The sequence below is a fragment of the Danio rerio genome, chromosome 20, assembly GCF_052040795.2.
Source record: "Danio rerio strain M-AB ecotype USA chromosome 20, GRCz13ab, whole genome shotgun sequence".
Classification (NCBI taxonomy): Eukaryota; Metazoa; Chordata; class Actinopteri; order Cypriniformes; family Danionidae; genus Danio; species Danio rerio.
In genome coordinates, this window is record NC_141040.1 from 934,712 (window position 1) to 955,676 (window position 20,965).

The 20,965-nt window shown below is 33.2% G+C and overlaps 2 protein-coding genes across 6 annotated transcripts in view; both read right to left on the bottom strand.

Annotated features, from left to right (window-relative positions):
- Positions 1 to 13,879, bottom strand: part of snx14 (sorting nexin 14) — a 43,474-nt gene extending 29,595 nt beyond the window's left edge. For 4 of the 5 annotated variants that reach the window (XR_015517663.1, XM_087296987.1, XM_087296986.1 and 1 more), the window contains exons 1-11: positions 13,768 to 13,879; positions 11,459 to 11,600; positions 10,761 to 10,881; positions 7,209 to 7,285; positions 4,535 to 4,613; positions 3,952 to 3,995; positions 3,775 to 3,862; positions 3,612 to 3,696; positions 2,314 to 2,470; positions 1,759 to 1,834; positions 18 to 62 (exon numbers count right to left, since the gene is read on the bottom strand). Coding sequence is in view for 4 of the 5 variants with exons in the window: in XM_087296987.1 (XP_087153113.1) it covers positions 18 to 62; positions 1,759 to 1,834; positions 2,314 to 2,470; positions 3,612 to 3,696; positions 3,775 to 3,862; positions 3,952 to 3,995; positions 4,535 to 4,613; positions 7,209 to 7,285; positions 10,761 to 10,881; positions 11,459 to 11,595 (909 nt within the window). In the remaining variant the exon portion in view is untranslated. 5 annotated transcript variants of the gene reach the window in all.
- lats1 (large tumor suppressor kinase 1) overlaps positions 1 to 20,965 on the bottom strand; it is a 777,671-nt gene that overhangs the window by 386,798 nt on the left and 369,908 nt on the right. The window lies entirely within an intron of this gene.

The following is a 20,965-nucleotide window of genomic DNA, read 5'->3' on the forward strand; positions in this document are numbered from 1 at the left end:
GTGGTTAAAGCACTTACTGGAGAATCATCGATGAAGATGAGCACCATGTGATTCACTGTGTCCTGCGAAAAGCAGACAACAATGCTGAGTAAAGCTGCTGTATGGGGGTTTTTGACTCTTCTGAAGCATACAAATACCATGATATGCGTGCAGATATTTCAGAAACATGCTCATTGAACATTCTTGATTGTCTGGAAAACAATGCTGAAGTCTGAGGATGCGTGTTCTGTGTTAGAATGCCTGTCTTTGTACCTCTATAACCAGCCCACTGCCAGTTTAACCTAATAAGTGTGTGCGACAAAGAACTATGCAAGTCCAAAACAGTAATAATAATAATAAGATAACCATGTGACATTAATTGTATGTGTGAATTTTGTAAACAGAAACAGTTTGGGGATATTTAAGCGTGAACAAGAGTTTGCATTTTAAACATTAAGGGCTCTATTTTGACAGTCCATGCGCAGAGCGCAAAACGCAGGGCGCAAACGCTTTCAGGGTGTGTCAGGACGCGTTTTTGCTAATTTAAGGACGGGAAATCTGCCTTGCGCTGTGGCGCATGGTCTAAAAGGGTTGAGTTTATTTTCTTAATGAGTTATAGGTGTGTTTTGAGAATAAACCAATCAGAGTCTCATCTCCCATTCCCTTTAAGAGCCAGCTGCGTCACACCAAGAGCGCATTCGCTATTTACAGGACGCAAAGTAAGTCTAAGTGGAAAAACTGAGCATTTGATAAGCAAACAGTTCACAGTTTTATAACAGAAAACTGTTAAACAGAGCATCTACTGCGTGAGAATGAGAGATAATGGATCACTTTCACTTTTGCTCTTGGATAGGGAAACCTTTACGCACAGACATCAATTAGCCTATAAATAAATAATTTTGTTTGTTAAGCGCAAATATTCGTTTCAAAACTATTTCTAAATTCAGTTCTAATTTCCAGCAAACGAATAAATGAATAATAATAACAAAAATGTGCTCAGAAACCTGAGTTATATCCTAAAACACATGCTGCGCCCCATATGGTCTAAAACCTGCAGATGGGCAAATCTAAGCTTGTTTTTAATAAGACAAATATAAATATGGATATAATAAATAATACTGCTAATAATAATAACATTATACAAAAGCTAATTGTGATGAATGAACTGAAAAAGCCTCCCGAGATGAAGAAGACATGAAAGCAGTGATTTTTCATATTTATGTAGGCTAGAAAATAATATGTTTTGTAATATTTTAATCCTTTATATTTATATTCTATATCTATTCTTATTATATCCTTTATATATCCTTAATATTTAAATTTTTTCATATGTAAAGATATTTGCCTATTGCTCTCTTGTGTGTATTAGGCAGTGTGTAAGCGAGGCGCAACTCTGCGCTGGAGTTTAGACCGGGTTTGTTTTGGTCTAATGAAAAATCTATTATAGTTTCTCAAAATAGCGACGCGCCAGCGGTCCGCCTCAGAACGCCTTCCTTTTTAGACCAGAACGCCTATGGGCGCACATATGAGCGCTAATGCATTTGCTATTTAAACAGCGAAGCACAACGCCTCAAAACCACTCATGCGCCAAGCTGAAACTATCAAAAGACTACTGCGCCGCTCCATGTGCCACACTGCGCCGGGTGTATGATTGGGCCCTAATACAGCTACATACTGCACCGTTAACAAATACAACGTTCACACGCACAAGAAAACAACATCCAATGCATCCAATGCAGATATTGCACAAACATGTTTAAGGAGAGTCGCTACACTCACAGGATCAGCCACAAAGTCCATTATTGGGAGAAAAACAGAGCCGGTCATGACCTCCCGAATCAGCAGAGCCAAAGATCTGAGAAATAATCACAGCTTACATGAACATCACAGAGAAACACCAACAAATCCTCTTCACACTTTCCACAGTTACCTGAGACTTTATTTAGCGTTGGTGAAGTCGTGCTTGAATCGTTACATATTAGAAGAGATCAAGATTAAGATATTCGAATATGCTTGGGACGATAACCGTTTTAAAGGTATACCGTGGTTTGGAAAGGTGAAGGTTTTAAAACCGACAAAATGTTTTGCTATACCGTTTCTGAGATATGTGGAAGATTTTTTTATTCGTTCATTTTCTGCCGCTTTTCCGGGGCCGGGTCGCGGGGTCAGCAGTCTTAGGAGAGAACGCAGTCAGGCTCGATCCTGTTAATGTCATCAATCTGTCGCGACTGACCAATCAGAATCCAGTATTCCAGGCAGCCGTGTAATATCTAATGTTGACAAGCATGAATCTGGACTTTAATAATGGCACTAGTGTGAGTGTGTGAGACGTACCTGCAGTCTGTGGCTTTGGGAGGCATGACGTATGGAAACAGCAGCTCTGTGAGTTTCCGCAAGTACAGCAGCTCATCTTTGCGGCTCCGCAGGGCCACGTGCAGATCGGCCCCGTACTCGGCCAGCGCGGCCTGCTCGAGACCATCTGTGTTCCTCACTGCTCACACACACACACACACACACACAACAACACAAGTTAACAAAACTAATTATTGGATGGTGTCAAACCCATAAACGTTCCTTATGCTTATTAGATCAGGGGTTTTCAACCTTTTATGTTATTTTATATTATATTATATTATATTATATTATATTATATTATATTATATTATATTATATTATATTATGTTATATTATATTATATTATATTATATTATATTATTAATATATGATATTATATGATATTATGATATTATATTATAAAATTATTATATTATGTTTTATTATATTATATTATATTATATTATATTATATTATATTATATTATATTAGATTATATTATATTATAATATATTATTAAATTATTAAAGTAATATATGATATTATATGATATTATATGATATTATATGATAAAATTATTATATTATATTATATTATATTATGTTATACTTTTATATTATAATATATTACATTACATTATATTATATTATATTATATTATATTATATTATATTAGATTATAATATATTATTAAATTATTAAAGTAATATATGATATTATATGATATTAAATTATGTTATATTTTTATATTATATTACATTACATTATATTTTATTATATTATATTATATAATAATGTTATATTTTTATATTATATTATATTATATTATTATTGTTTTCAATATATTATTATATTATGTTATATTTTTATATTATAATATATTATATTACATTATATTTTATTATATTATATTATTATATTTTATTATATTATTATGTTATATTTTTATCTTATATTATATTATATTATATTATATTATATTATATTATATTATATTATATTATATTATATTATATTATATTATATTAATAATGATGCGGTTATAAGATTCATGACATATATAGTATTTATGAGAGGTTTTGTTGTCTTGGTAAAGTCAAGCTGTGATATATCTGTTTATGTCAAGTCATAACAAACAATGTCATCTTTGATTTAAAATGTCATAACTGAGCAGTTGTTATAAGCATGCATTAAATCTCATCCGTATTCATGCCCGTCTTATGAACACTCCTTTAAGTAAAGTGTTATGAATAAATCTGTGTATGAGCTCTTCTCGTGTTCAGCGTTTTCAGGACGCACCTTTCTGCTGCGCTTTGGCGATGATCTCAATGTGCTTCATAGCCGCTTTCATCATCTTGTCCATCACCACAGATGGAACGTCCACCTACAAGCAAACGTAATCAGATAATAAATCCACAGGAAGCATTACGAAGTCTGTATCAGAACTGAAGTGTGTTTGTACTCTTTGTGCTCGGTGAGCCAGGACTGCAGCAAAGAAGCGGATGGTTTGCCTCAGCTCATCCACACACGCCTCGTCATCTGTAATATCCCTGACGGAAAAACATCAGAAAAGATTTGAACATTCAAGATTTTTTCCAGCTGATAGTCAACAATAGTGAACGTTTTAAATCCGCCATACCTGTACCACGGATACACAAAGTTCTCTAGGACTAACTCCAACACCTGAAGATCAGTCAAGCAAAGCGTTGATTAGTTTGATTTGAATCTATCACTTATATACTTTTATACAACAGTTCTGTCTGGTTCTCGAATCTGATTGGCTGATAGCCGTGAGTAATATCAGCACCCGTACAGCCTCTTTACCCTTTGTGTATTACTCCGCCCACATACAGCCAGCAAAAAGCAGACACTACAGATCTGAAGTGTAAAAGATGCGCGCTCAGCTGTTTAACTATCAGCTTATGATTTGAATCCAACGCGGAAGAAAGTAGTTCTTCACGCAAAAGGGTTTTTGAGACTCTCCATGTTTGATTTTGTTTTTATATACACAATTATGCCGTCAAACTGTTGTATAAACGTAAAATCACACTCTTGGCAGTGCGATATGCTGTATATCGGCACTGGTTGGGGCACTAACGTACGCCTCCCACCACTGCTACTCGTGTGATATTGCTCATATATATATATATATATATATATATATATATATATATTTTTTTTTTTTTTTTTTTTTTTTATATGGACTGTAATGTTGGTTCTACCTCAGATATGCTGGCATCTACTTTGGATGGCACCTTCAGGTTCAGCCACGGCTGATAGTTCTCCAGCAGAAGGGTAGGCCTGTGTAATAAACATAAATCCATCAGTTATATCCATTTCTTCCATATATAATAAAATAATATGCATGTCAATGGGTGTTTTCCCTCAGCATTCTCCAATATATCTTTCTTGGTGTTGAACAGAAGCAAAAAAAATTATTATAAATAAATAAATAAATAAATAAATAAATAAATAAATCAAACAAGTTTCAAACAAGTGGAGCATGAATGAATGAATGATAACAGAATTGACATTTCTGGATGAACTATCCCTTTAAATCCCTCAAAATGCTTGTCATGTTGAATTATTTGTGAAATTATTTTAAATCAGAAATAAAGTCAGAATTATTCGCCCCCTTTGAATTTGTTTTCTTTTTTAAATATTTCTCAAATGATGTTGAACAGATTCAGGAAATGTTCACAGTATGTCTGATAATATTTTTTCTTCAGGAGAAAGTCTTATTTGTTTTATTTCGGCTAGAATGAAAGCAGTTTTAAATTTTTTAAACACCATTTTAAGGTCAATATTATTAGCCCCTTTCTGCTATTTTTTTTGATTAGCTACAGAACAAACCATCGTTATACAATAACTTGCCTAACCCTAATTAACCTAGTTAAGCTTTAAATGTCACTATAAGCTGTATAGAAGTGTCTTGAAGAATATCTAGTCTAATATTATTTACTGTCATCATGACAAAGAGAAAATAAATCAGTTATTAGAGATGAATTATTGAAACTATTATGATTAGAAATGTGTTGAGGAAATCTGCTCTCCGTTGAACAGAAATTAGGGAAAAAATAAACAGGGGGTGAATAATGCTGACCTTAACTGTAGAATTACAATTTAAAAAAAGTTCCAGGTGCATGTATGGAGAACCTTTAGGTGTCAAAATACCTAATGTAAAATTATATCAGTGTCAAAAAATATGCATGTTACTTATTTATTACATGAATAGCTGTCCCCCCTCATGTTTAACAGATTTTCCAGACTGAATTTTGTTGATAAACATTTATACTGCATACACCTATTGCCAAACCACTGGAGACTGAAAGATTCACCACTTCTCCATCTACATAGAAAACGTTTATGCGAACGAAACAAAGACTTTGTAGTGGCCTAGTCAAAGTCCTGACCTGAATCCAATTAAGATGTTGTGGCATGACCTTAAATATGCGGTTCATGCTTGAAAACCCTCCATTGTGGCTGAATTAGAACAATTATGCAAAGATGAGTCGGCCAAAATTCCTCCACAGCGCTGTAACAGGCTCAGGGCAGGTTACCGAAAAACCTTGATTGTTGCAGAGTGGCCCAAACAGTTATCCCCAACCCTAATAGTCGCCGATTGCGCACCACTCTGTTTCTGTTTCACTCTGTGTTCTTGAACCTATTTGCTTTGAATGTATTTGTTGTCTTTTGTAAACTATACTTACCCAGATTGGTGTGTACGTTATGGAACGTAGGAAGTGAGACGCCGCATATTTGATTTATTTCTGTTGTTTAAATCTTTGTTTTTGGATGTAGGGAGAAAGGGAACTTGTGTTGTGAAAGTCCTTTATATTGTACTTTTTTTCGTTTTATTAGGTAATTTGTTCCCGGAGATGGGTTGCAGCTGGAAGGGCATCCACTGCGTAAAAACTTGCTGGATAAGTTGGCGGTTCATTCCGCTGTGGCGACCCCAGATTAATAAAGGGACCAAGCCGACAAGAAAATGAATGAATGAATGAATAAGGTAATTTGAGGGTTCCTAAATACACCATTTTTGTTTGTTTGTTTTTACTTTTGTTTGCTCTTGTATTTAACAAACATTATTGGTTTTAGGATACACTCACCGGCCACTTTATTAGGTACACCTGTCCAACTGCTCGTTAACTCAAACTTCTAATCAGCCAATCACATGGCAGCAGCTCAATGCATTTATGCATGTAGACATGGTCAAGAGGATCTGCTGCAGTTCAAAGTTAGCATCAGAATGGGGAAGAAAGGGGATTTAAGTGACTTTGAACGTGGCATGGTTGTTGCTGCCAGACTGCTCTGAGTATTTCAGAAACTGCTGATCTACTGGGATTTTCACGCACAACCATCTCTAGGGTTTACAGAGAATGCTCCGACAAAGAGGAAATATCCAGTGAGCGGCAGTTCTGTGGGCGCAAATGCCTTGTTGATGGTCAGAGGAGAATGGCCAGACTGGTTCCAGCAACAGTAACTCAAATAAGCACTCGCTACAACCGAGCTCTGCAGAAGAGCATCTCTGAACACACAACACGTCCAACCTTGAGGCGGATGGGCTACAGCAGCAGAAGAGCACACCGGGTGCCGCTCCTGTCAGCTAAGAACAGGAAACTGAGGCTACAATTCACACAGGCTCACCAAAACTGGACAATAGAAGATTGGAGAAACGTTGCCTGGTTTTGCTGCTCAAGAAAGTGAACAGAATTTGATTTATTTAGCTTGAAGACTTTTTAAGTTAACATATGCTGATGTTTTATTGAAAATATGCATGTATGTATATATCATACAGGAGTCATTTCTATTTGATGATGCTCATTATATATATATTTACTTTTTTTTTTATTTGATGCACATTGACCATACTTCAAAGAGATATAAAAGTCATACCTGTGACGTTTGCACTGGTTTTTCCCGCATACTGCACAACTGTGTCCCAGAGGGAATAACTCATGCTGCTCTTGAGGCTGCAGATATAAACATAAACCACATATAAACACCGGTAAAACATTATATACCATTAAAGAGTCTCTAAGTGTGTCGAATTCATGTGAAATCTTTGCAGATAAAAAAGGAAGTCAGTGGTTGTTATGTTCAGGGATATATATTTATGGCCATTCATTTATTTATGTAATTACACCGTGTTTGTTTCTAGATGTGTGTTCTCCTATCATTTTGTGAACTTCTCCTCCTCTTTCTGTCTTTGAGCCACCCACAGTGCAGATAATTACCGTAATTACTGTCCCACTAGCACTGATTTCACAAGGCATGCAGTGCACAAGCAGAGACAAACACATTCCTCTTACATTTCAATCTGCCAAGATTGGTTTATTTCTAATTAGTTTCAGAGTTTGGAAGTTTTGTAGAAAAGTGGGTGCCTTTTATTGATTTATTGTTTTATATTCATGCTCAAATATATCACGCTCCTGTTATCAGAAGAGAGGACTCTCTCTGTGCTTTAACAATCCTGGGAAAAACTTAAAGAAACACTACACTTACTTTTGGAAAAGGCTTATTTTTTACAGCAAGCCATTCAGTTGAATTGATTCAGACGATCTCTAGGTCTGGCGGGAGCACTTTTAACTTAGCTTAGCATAAATCATTGAATCAGATTAGACCATTAGCACCTCACAAAAAATGACCAGAGTTTCCTATAACCAGATCAGCCTGGAAAATAGCAACTTTTATTTTCTGTTGGTCATAGTACAGTAATAGGAAAATCATCAACACTCTTTGGTCATTTTTGAGGAGAGGAGATGCTAACGGTCTAATCTGATTCAATGATCTATGCTAAGCTAAGCTAAAAATGCTCTCGCCAGAACTGGAGTTTGGCTAAATTAATTCAAACATGGTATAACTGAGCAGATTAACTCTAGAGAAGCCATAAAATGAGATTTTCCACACACACACAAAAAAAAAGGTGGAGGGTTTCTTTAAACTTGTGATTTACAAAGACAAAAAGCATGAACCGAAAGTGAGATATATAGGCTCGTTTGGGTTCAGTAACTCCAGCAAACACACCTCCAGATGCATATCTGTATTTAGATCGCAGTTACCACAGAAATGTCTGAGATTAAAGGACCTGGGGTGAATGGAGGAACTCAACTGCGCCGCCTCATGGTTAAAAGCAGTACTGCATAAAAGCAATGATGAAGTGGAAGCTTGTACAAAGGGAGAATGTCAACCAAAGTGTTTCTGCAGACTGTTTTCATCAGGTCTGATTATAAACAAATACTATTAATTACTGTTTACCATTAGAGGCTGGATATTTTCACACACTGCTGACACACAACTGTGTTTAAACCCCTTATAGAAGTGATTTCTGCATAATAGCTGCACTTTACTTCCATCTGACTCTATCAAAAGTGAAACCATTTAATCCAAATATTCGCATATTGTTAGGGAAGACATGGCAGACTACACACAGTGGATAATGTCATGCATTTAGCACTTTGGCATATTAATGACCCTGATAAGCTCGCTAAAATGACCGGATAACAAGGAACCATTTGTTGGGATATAGTTAGAAAGTCCTGAGAGGAAAAAAGCACCGGAGTCAGTGGTGGCTTTATTACTTGAACACTACACGATGGAAACAGTTTAGCGTTCCCAGCCGCGAAGATGATTTATAATGGCTTCAGGATGACCCCGCGACATGAACCCACTAAGAAAGAGTGCCATTATTGTGGAAAAAAGGGACGAACAGTAGGAAGAAAAATAGAACCAGAGTGATGAATGATCTTAATGGAAATCTGATGTCACTGCTTCAGCAATTTACAGCCATTGTCCCATTGGGACCCGGCGCAGTAAGGCTCAAGATGTGTTTGGCGCGATTTGTTGCTATTTTCAGATCAGCCCAACAGTAATTTTCATGTTTTGAGCTACATTGTTTAAATGATTTAAGAAACTGAAATAGACCGTGCCATTGACCAATTAAAAGGTGCTCTAAAGTAGCGTGGAAACCGGAGCACCTGGAGGAAACCCAATCGAATGCAGGGAGAACATGCAAACTCCTCACAGGAACGCCAACTGACCCAGCCAAGGCTCGAACCAGCGACATTCTTGCTGTGAGGCGACAGCACTACCTACTGCGCCACCATTATTATTATTATTACTCTTATTATTACACTTATTATTATTATTGCTCTTAATATTACACTTATTATTATTATTGCTCTTATTATTACACTTATTATTACATTTATTATTTTATTATTATTATTATTATTATTATAACTATTATTATTATTACTATTATTATTATTATATTATTATTATTATATTATTATTATCATTGTGATTATTATTGTTATTGTTATTATTATTATTACTCTTATTATTATTATTATTATTATTATAACGATTATTATTTTTATTATTATTACACTTATTATTATTATTACACTTATTATTTATATTATTATTATTACTCTTATTATTATTATTATTATTATAACGATTATTATTTTTATTATTATTACACTTATTATTATTATTACACTTATTATTTATATTATTATGATTACTCTTATTATTATTATTATTACACTTATTATTATTATTACACTTATTATTATTACACTTATTATTATTATTTTTATTACACTTATTATTGTTATTATTATTACTCTTTTTATTATTATTATTACTCTTATTATTAATATTATTATATTATTATTACTCTTATTATTATTACTCTTATTATTATTTTTTTATTACTCTTATTATTATAATTATTATTATTATATTATTAATATTATCAATGTGATTATTATTGTTATTATTATTATTATTATAACTTTTATTATTATTATTATATTATTATTATTATTATCATTGCGATTATTATTATTATTATTATTATTATTATTATTATTATTATTACTCTTATTATTATTATTACTCTTTTTATTATTATTATTATTATTACACATATTATTATTACACTTATTAATTAAATTATTATGAGTGCTCTTTTTATTATTATTATTACACTTATTATTATTATTATACTCTTATTATTATTACACTTATTATTATTATTACTATTACTATTATTATTATTCTTTTTATTATTATTATTACACTTATTATTATTATTATCACACTTATTATTATTATTATTACACTTATTATTATTATTACTCTTTTTATTATTATTATTATTACACTTATAATTATTATTATTACACTTATTATTATTATTACTCTTTTTATTATTATTATTATTACACTTATAATTATTATTATTACACTTATTATTATTATTATTACACTTATTATTATTATTATTACTCTTATTATTAGTATCATTATTATTATTATTATTACTCTTATTATTATTATTACTCGATTTGTACTCTTGAATAGACATTCCTCTAGTAGATACGACAGTGGTTTTAAAGTCAGGACTGTTTTGTTTTTGTTTTGTTTTATACTCACTTTCCTCTTGGTCTTTATTGAGATGAGAATATTGGGCAGCAGGTATTCTGGGCTGAGGGAGCAGTAAAACGTGATCACTCCAGCCAGAAATGACCAGAAAACCATCAGAATATGGAGATACCTGCAGAAAGCGTGAGGATATAAAAAGAGAAAGATACATTAATCCAAGCAGGTGAATATACACTAATTTCTTTTTAAAACTATCACCAGGAAACAATTGCCATATTTCCCAAATGATGTTGAACAGATTCAGGAATTGTTCACAGTATTTCCTCTAATATTTGTTCTTCTGGAGAAAGTCTTATTTGTTTTATTTTCGGCTAGAATAAATGCAGTTTTTAATTGTTTTTAAGCCATTTTAAGCTCAATATTATTAGCCCCTTCAGCAATATTAGTGTTGGATTGTCTCCAGAACAAACCACTGTTATACAATGACTTGCCTAATAACCCTAACTTTACCCTAATTACCCTAGTGAAGCCTTTACATGTCACTTTAAGCTGTATAGAAGTGTCTAAAAGAATATCTAGTCTAATATTATTTACTATCATCATGACAAAGAGAAAATAAATCAGATATTAGAGATGAGTTATTAACACTATTATGTGCAGAAACGTGCCGAAAGAATAAGTGTGTCTCTCTCTCTCTCTCTCTCTCTCTCTCACTCTATCTGTGTGTGTATGTGTGAGAGAACACTCACTGGTTCAGTATGATGGTGGAGGAGATCATAACCGTGAAGATGCAGAAGATGACCGGATATTGACGAGCAACATCCTTAAACATGTCGAAGCGCAGACCCCTCCTCACACAGCCCAGAAATGAGTGAGGGTCCGACATTATTCCTAAACAAGAGCATACACAACCATGACGTCAACAGAACACACCCTCTCTTTCAATCCTGATGATATTACTGGGGTAAACTTGGTTTCATATTTGCACATTCAGACTTTCTACGTAATAATATAATTTCTGAAAAGTATTGTTTGCAAATTCTAAATAGGAAAATCATATTAGCAGACAAGGCGGCATGGTGGCTCAGTGGTTAGCACTGTGGCCTCACAGCAAGAAGGTCGCTGGTTTGAGCCTCGGCTAGGTCAGTTGGTGTTTCTGTGTGGAGTTTGCATGTTCTCCCCGTGTTGGTGTGGGTTTCCTCCGGGTGCTCCGGTTGCCTCCACAGTCAAAACACATGCAGTACAGGTGTATGAATGTGTCTGAGTGTGAATGGGTGTTTCCCAGTACTGGGTTGTGGTTGAAAGCAAATATTTAAAGTACAATAAAGGCACCGCGTCACAAGTTGTCACTGTTCCAAAATAAACTAATGAATGTCCGAATATAAAACCAACTTTACCTCCATGATGATATGAGGCTGACATGGTGGATATCGTGGTACTGGATAGTCCACGCAAAATATGATAAATTACTCACTATTTATTCTTCCTCAGGTGGTTTCAAATCTTTATGAGTTTATTTCTTCTGCTGAATGCTAGGCGATTTAAAGAAAACTGAAAACCTGTAACCATTGACTTTGATAGATGGAAAAACAAATACTATGGAAGTCAATGGTTACCGGTTTTCGGCAGAAGGAAGAAACGTTAACAAGTAAAGGGTGGGTAAATGATGACAGAATTTTCAGTTTTGGGTGAACTATCACTTTAATCAGTCCGGCCATATTAGTGTATTTACATGGTAAACTTACAAAACTATTAAGGTTTTACCATGGTGCCATTTTCTAAAACACGGTTGTGCTGAAGTACACACTGCAGATACTTTTTATTAGCGTAAAACTGTTGCGTTACCTTGAGGAAAAGCTGGTTTTATTTTATATTTGCACATTTGGACTTTCTCCTTAAACTCTTTCAGAAAGGTATTGTTCGCTATTTATTCTAAATAGGAAAATCATATTAGCAGCCAATGATTATTATCAAATACGACATTGTTGACTGTCATTGAAATGGTGCTAATGTTGTTTTGAAGTCATACTTACATGCGAATAAACAATCAAACCTGAACAAATGTGTGAATATAAAACTAACTTTACCTTAACAACAAAACATAACATCTCATTTAGTACTGATGATATTCGGTTGACATGGTGGATATCGTGGTACTGGATAGTCCACACAAAATATGATAAATTAGTCACTATTTATTCTTCCTCAGGTGGTTTCAAACCTTTTTGAGTTTATTTCTTCTGCTGAATGCTAGGCGATTTAAAGAAAACTGAAAACCTGTAACCATTGACTTTGATAGATGGAAAAACAAATACTATGAAAGTCAATGGTTACCGGTTTTCGGCAGAAGAAAAGAAACTTTAACAAGTAAAGTGTGAGTAAATGACAATAGAATTTTCAGTTTTGGGTGATCCTTTTAATCAGTCCGGCCGTATTCGCGTATTTACATGGTAAACTTACAAAACTATTAAGGTTTTACCATGGTGCCATTTTCTAAAACACGGTTGTGCTGAAGTAAACACTGCAGATACTTTTTACTATTGATGTAATGTTGGTTTTATATTCGCACATTCCTTTATTTGACGTCCTCTATATTATCTACTACACTAATTTAAATATAGGGTCTGAAATCACATGTAAATACGAGTTGAAAACAACATTAGCACGATTAAATTGTCTGTGAACACTGTTATACTTTGATATTCATTGGCTGCTAATATAATTTCACTATTTAGAATTTGCGAATCATACTTTCTGAAAGGATATTATTAAGGAGAAAGTCTGAATGTGCGAATATAACACCAGCTTTACCTCAATCTTTTTACTGGCGTAATACATTACAATACTATACCATATTATTAAACAAACCAAGGCATTTAACGTTACAAGATCAACCGAAGTGCACTATTATCAATAACTCTACGGTTGTTTTGCTTTATGTCGCTGTCTAATGAAGATAATTGTAGATATTAAACAGCAGCGAACGATTGCGATGATGATTATGACAGCTAACGTTGGCTTTTAATTGAGTTTCCGCGTGATGTTGTGGTTCTCTCACCTCACGGATGATCCGCAGGCTCAACTTAAACTCCAGAAACATCTCAACACATCCTGACACAAATGTTTTGATCATCCAGCTGATTGTTTCACATGATCAGATTACTGAGCCTTACGTGAGCTGCACTTCCGGGTTTAAGACGAGAACGCTCCCAACACATTTTCAAAATAAAAGTTTCATATCTGTTCGATAAAATGGGGTAAAATGTGTTTTATTATTATTATTATTATTATTATTATTATTATTATTATTATTATTATTATTATTATTATTATTACTTTTTATTGGTCAATCTTTTTTGTTAGGCTTAGTCCTTTATTATTATAATTAATATAATAATATTATATATTAATTGTAATAATAATAATAATAATAATAATAATAAACATAACAAAAATAATAACAATTATTATTATTATTATTATTCATTTTTTCATTCTTTTTTGTTAAGCTTAGTCCTTTATTATTATAATTTACATAATAAAATTATATATTAATTGTAATAATAATAATAATTCATATTATTAATATTATTATTATTGATGTTTTTAAAGTGCACATCTGACCTGATTTATAGTAAAGTGCATTACACTAACTATATTATAGCGTTTAAGACATTTTGTCAATGAATTAATGAACTTTAGTCAACCTATAAACTGTAATAAATACTGTAGTATACTTTAGTTTTTACTACAGTAAACTGGTGTATATATTGTTGAAAAAGTATATAAATATATATATTGCAGATTCAGATTTTTTTACTTAAATTATTCGGAATAGTATGATTCATTGCAAAACATGCAATAAAATAGTTTGGAAGAGTTAAATTATTAATATTAATACACATTAGGCAAACAGGATTTCAAGTATGTTGCAAATTTAGACTGAAATAATCTGTTTTGATGCATAACTGGTTTATTTAACTCATAAAGCACTGCAAAAAGCGTTTACTTGTGAGAAAGTGAGTAATTTAACTGGCTAAATTGACTTTAAAGTGTAAAAGTGACTAGTTGATTTCACTTAAAAAGTGTAGATATTTCTGTTTAACTTAACTTAGAGATATAAAGTTCACTTAACTTAATTATTATAATTAAATTTGTATATAATTTTATAATTAAATACTCGCTTTCTCAACTAATCATGCTTTTACAATTTAATTTATATAAAATAATGTAAAATTACTGAAAAATGATTGGTGGAAACAAAAATACTCAACCAAAATATGGAGATGTGGTATATATATATATATATAAGCTTTAAATCTTTTTTAAAATTGATGACACGCTTTTATTTATTTTTTTATTTATTTATTTATTTATTCTCTAAAGATCGTAGGCTTTCTTTTTTTTTTTAACTACCCAGGTTCTGATCGGCTTTATGTCTTCTGCCTTCATAAATATTGGAAGTCAGTGCTTCTCAATAAGTCCACAAGAGGGCGTCAGCAGACCAGTGGTCTGGAAGAAATCTTTCTCTAACAGAATCAAACAGCCTTTCTTGAATAATATGAATAATAAATACAAACAAAATCACCCCAAATGAATCATGGCTACTTATCTAAGCCTCTCGTGTGTAACTGAAGAAGAAAGGGAAGTAATTTCATACAGAGCCGTGAAGCTTTCAGTGCTGCAGTCAGAGCTGGACTATCAACACTGTATGCTTGTTTTTACATCACAAATTAAACGTTTTTGTATATATATTGTGTATATTTTCATGACTTTAGTCAGAGAGCTCGCTCCAAAACCTGAAAATTAAAATATGAAAATGCCATACATTTCCACAACATATTTTTTTGTGCGTTACATTATTATAACTGGTTTAATTAAAGTCAAATTAAAATAAATAAGATTTTCTCCAGAAGAAAAACATGCACTGTGAAAACATAACTGTTCTGGTAAACATCATTTAGGAAACAACTGGGGGTGCGTTTATACTCTGTGCTTTATACTCTAGAGGCAAAACCCATAAATTTTTAATTAAATTCTTTATTTTAATGGCCAAATTTCATAGTCATGAATATAAATGTTCAGCTAAAAATCCACATTTTATTGCATTAAAAAAATGAAGTGAAGCGTTATATCGAGTCCATATCACCCTCAAAAATCTAAAAGCGAATGGTACAAGCCTGTATATGTTAACGTATTGCTGTGATGTTTAAATCGCGCTGCACGGTGGCACGTTCACTTCACAACAAGAAGGTCGCTGGTTCGAGCCTTGGCTTGGTCAGTTGGCATTTCTGTGTGGAGTTTTACGGGCATGTTCTCCCCGTATTCACGTGGGTTTCCTTTGGGTGCTCCGGTTTCCCCCACAGTCCACCACAGGTGAATTGTGTATGCTAAAAATTGACCGTAGTGTGTGTGATTGAGTGTGTATGGGTGGATGGGTTGCAGCTGGAAGGGCATCCGCTGCGTTATAAATATGCTGGATGAGTTGGCGGTTCATTCCACAGTGGTGACCCCAAATTAAAAAAGGGACTAAGCCGAAAAGAAAACGAGTAAGAATGCAATATTATCAATACAGACAAAAGAGTTTTAAATGAAAGTATCACATACACAGTTTAGGTCAGGACTGACTTTATTTAAAAAAGAGAGAGAGATGAATCTTCAAACGGACTGAACCGTAATACATAATTGTGCAAGCAGCTTTATTTTAAGACATCACTTTTGAGACAGACTACTTTGGGACAAAAGCCACTGTTACGTTTCAGGATGTTTTTAAGCATCGTTATTTAAGTAGAGACATTTCTCAGGTATAAAGTTACTTCAGATGTACCTGTACTTCTGGACAGTGCGAACAAACAAAAAAAAAAAGCACCACCACACCATTTCACGGTTCAAGGAATATTACTGAACGATCATCATATTTACATTTCAACAGTTTGTTAATGAAGTACGGGAGTAAATACGGTTGTTTATGAACACACGGCGGGTAAATGTTCAACGGCTAATGTTTTTTCTCTGGGCTTTGTGCATGTTGTAAAATAAGTTTCTACTTTACATTTCAGAGAAGCACATCAGCATTTAACACAGTTATTCCTGTCACTGTATCTGTGGTCATAATAAACCACAATTACCATCTGGCATTTTAAAAAAACAACTGATAATATCATCTGATCCGCGCCACATTTACACGAAAGCAGCGTGTAGATAATGGACCAGAAACATCTTAACAAAGATTCATTAGGCTTGTGAACCAAGCAAAATAAAAGTCCTCGTTGTTTTTGTGCTTTCCTTCATGTCCTCGCTCTCGTCTCATAACACTTGCATATTAGCAAAACAACACATATCACAAAAACACACCTTTCCTCATTCGTCACGATGATGCTGGATACACAAATCACCACAGAGCTTTATTTACACACTTTACACACCGCAAAAGAGTTTTTGCCTAGTTTTTAGTCTAAATATTCTACATTTTCTTAAATCAAGACTAAGCAAAAAGTATTGTCTTGTTTTCTGAAATAATAAATCCAAATCACGTGAGTATTTCCCTTAAAACAAGCTAATTAATCTCGTATTCACTTTGAAATATAATTATTTAGCTTGTGTGTCCCTGCTGAAAAATCCAGCTTAAACCAGCCTAGGCTGGTCGGCGGGTTTTAGCTGGTCAACCAGTCTGGTTTTAGAGGGGTTTTGGCCATTTCCAGGCTGGTTTCCAGCCATTTCCAGCATGGTCTTAGCTGGTCAGACTGGAAAATGACCAGCTAAATCCAGCCCAGCTAAAACCAGCTTGACCAGCCTGGTTTAAGCTGGACATAGCTGGTTTTGGCTGGGCTCTCAGCCTGGCTAGGCTGATCAAGCTGGTTTTAGCTGGTAATCTCCCAGCCTGACCAGCTAAGACCAGACTGGAAATGGTCAAAACCCCTCTAAAACCAGCCTGGTGGACCAGCTAAAACCAGCCAACCAGCCTAGGCTGGTTTAAGCTAGATTTTTCAGCAGGGTTTAAGGAGAAATTTGCTTCGTTTTTACTTATTATTTGTGAAAACAAGACAACACTTTTTGCTTGTCTCTTGATTTAGGAGTTTTAAACATTTCAGCTTGTAAAAAACAAGACAAAAACTCTAGAAACGCTTTATTTGCAGTCTATATATATAATTTTTAATTCATACTTACACAGTTTTAATATTAAAAAGATCATTAGCCCCTTATTCCCATGTGAGAAGATATAATCGTTGTTCGAAAACCAAAAATTCAAAGTATAAAAATATAGTAAACTTTCATAAATCACACACAACGTCCACACACACTACAATTAAATATAAGGGCAAACAACAACAACAACAACAACAACAACTACAAAAAAAGCCCTGACAAATTCAACACTCTGTGATTCTGCCAAGCAGGATGCAATCCTGAATTAACATCTACGCAAAGTGACCCCTGAACCTGGGTTTCTGCAGGTTCCATCAAGTTAAATTTAAGACTGTTTAAGACTTTTTAGATTTATACAGAGCTAAATGCTAAAGATGAAGTGTCAAGTGCGAATGATTACATTCGAATAGTCGCGTCTTCGCATTTACAACATGTAAATCACTCGCGCTTGGCGATTCATCCACACCCGGTGTGAACGCAGCATTATGGTGGAGTCATGAATATCACGGTAAGAAAATATTTTAATAAAAAAATAAACACAAATAACGGTTCCAGAAAGCAGGTAAGACAAAACCGAAAGCCCAAAAAGTAAAATAAACAAGTAAATATCAGGGTGAGAACATGGTAAAATTTTAAATGTGTTAAAAATCAGGCGGCCAAGAGGGCTTTTTCACTGGATAGCTTTTGTACACTGTCGGTTGGGTTTAGGGAAGGGGGTGAGTGGGGTGGGGTGTAAGTCAGTCAGTCAGTCAGTTGACAGTGGCCTCTGGTGGATGTACATGAGAACAGAAGAGAAATTTGATAAATGAAAAAAGTACACAGCGGCCTCTGATGGATTCACGAAACAAACACTGCAAAAAAACGTAGCTCCTGGGACGCATTTGGCGCTCTCCAGAAATGTATACAGGGGTATGTTTTCAAAATGAGCCTGGGTTCAAACGAAGCTGTCTATGCAGCCCAGTCTAAAATAATAATAATTTAATAATAAAATATATAGGTTATGTTGGTGTCCTCTGCAATAAATAAATAGAGAATGTTTAAGCAAATATTACTGTAAGGAAAGCAATTAAATGCTCTTTTTAAATAAAAAGTTAAAGGTTTTTTGAGATTGGGATTGTTGGTGATTGTATGGGTGTTAATGGTCAGATTGGGCAGATATACATGAACAAAGGAAAAATAAGACCTGCTAAAACAAGATTTAAGATTTCAGTAGATTTAGGACTTTTTAAGGGGCCTAAAAATTTAGCTTTTGAGATTTAAGACATTTTAGGACCCTGCGAGACCCTGCTAAACCTAACCATAGCATCTCCAAATTCAGAGGGCATTCAATGCAGCTCTTAATTAGAAGTTTTGTCTTGTTTCTAGTCTAAATAATCTACCAATTCCTAAATTAACAAGCATTTTCTAGACAATAGTGTCAAAATAAAGTGAGTTTTACCCTAAAACAAGCTAAATAATCTGCCAATTTTCAGTTTTGAATTGGCCGTTGGCAGGTAATTAGGCAAAATAATTTTGACGTATTATTACTGAAAACAAAACAACTTGTTTTTTAGCGTTAATAGTTGAATAACAAGGAAAACATAACAAAAAATCTGCAAGCGTGATCCTTAAATCTGACTCTAATATTCTTCCAGGATCAACATAGATGCTAATCCAGCAATAAGTCCTATTTGGTAAAATCACACTAACCGAGAAGCTCGGACGTTTGAGAAAAGAAACATTTGGCACTTAAGCGATGAAACGTCTTAGTGAGCACTTCATCAAACCAGTGGTAACACAAGCAGCTTTGTGTTTTCAACTTGACACACACCCATGTAGAAATCTGATGTATGGATATATATATATATATATATATATATATATATATATATATATATATATATATATGCCAATTACATATTTGGATTTCACAAATGTAAAACAATTGTCATATATGCTTCATCTATACTACATATTATATCATTCATATACAGTTGAAGGCAAAAATTTGACCTCTTGGGACTTGTATTTTAATTTATTTTTTTAATGATTAATTAATAATTTTATTTTAAAAGTCGTATGTATCTTAGTTTGGCTGGAATAAAAAGAGTTTTAATATGAAAATGAATATTATTAGTCCCCTTAAGAGTCTTTGTTTTGTTTATTTACTCAATAAATCACTGTTGTCCAAAGACTTGCCTACCTAATTACACTTTATGCTGAATACAAGTATCTTACAAAATAATAACTACTGTCATCATGGCAAAGACAAAAATAATTAATTATTAGAAATGAGTTATTAAAAATGGAAAAAAATAAAATAAATAAATGTAACAGGAGGGCTAATAACCATAAATTCAACTATGCATCATATATTAAAATGGCCATATAACAACAGATATATAAAATTATAGCTAATGTATTTGAACATATATCTACATATTTGTAGTTCAAATTTTTGCAATATTTTGACATATTTTATATGTTACAAAAGAGATTACTTGAAAATGTGAGTAAATCCATTGCCTCAAAAGTGACAAGTTGAATTTACTTAAAAATTTCAGTAATTCTGTTGTAATTTGGAAATTATGAGCACAGTTAATTTACTTAATTACGATGGCTTTACTTGCTTTTTAATGTAGTCAACTAATCACTTTTTACAGTGTAATAACTTGCCTAATTACCCTAACTTGCCTAAGAAAAATATGCTACGTATGTTTGGGCTCAAAAAAGTGTTGCATGCAGAACTGTAGCAAACAATTTATTTGTGATGAATTTAAACAAACAAGTTAAATTTAATAATGTTCAACTTAATTTGTCTGTTTAAATTCAACACAAATAAATTGTTTACAACCACTTAACGTAAAAAAATTGAGTAAATCCAAGGAATCATCTCCGAATAGTTTTTTTCAGTGAGATGTATAAATGTTTTGAAATAAGCTTCTCCTGCTCACCAAAGCTGCATTTATTTCATCAAAAAAACTATACACTATAAAATAACTGTTCAAAAGTAGCTAACTAATTAAATCATTTATTCCCGTGATTTTAAAGATGAATTTTAGCTTCATTACTCCAGTCTTCAGTCACATGATTCTTCAGAAATCACTCTAATAATAATAATAATAAAATAA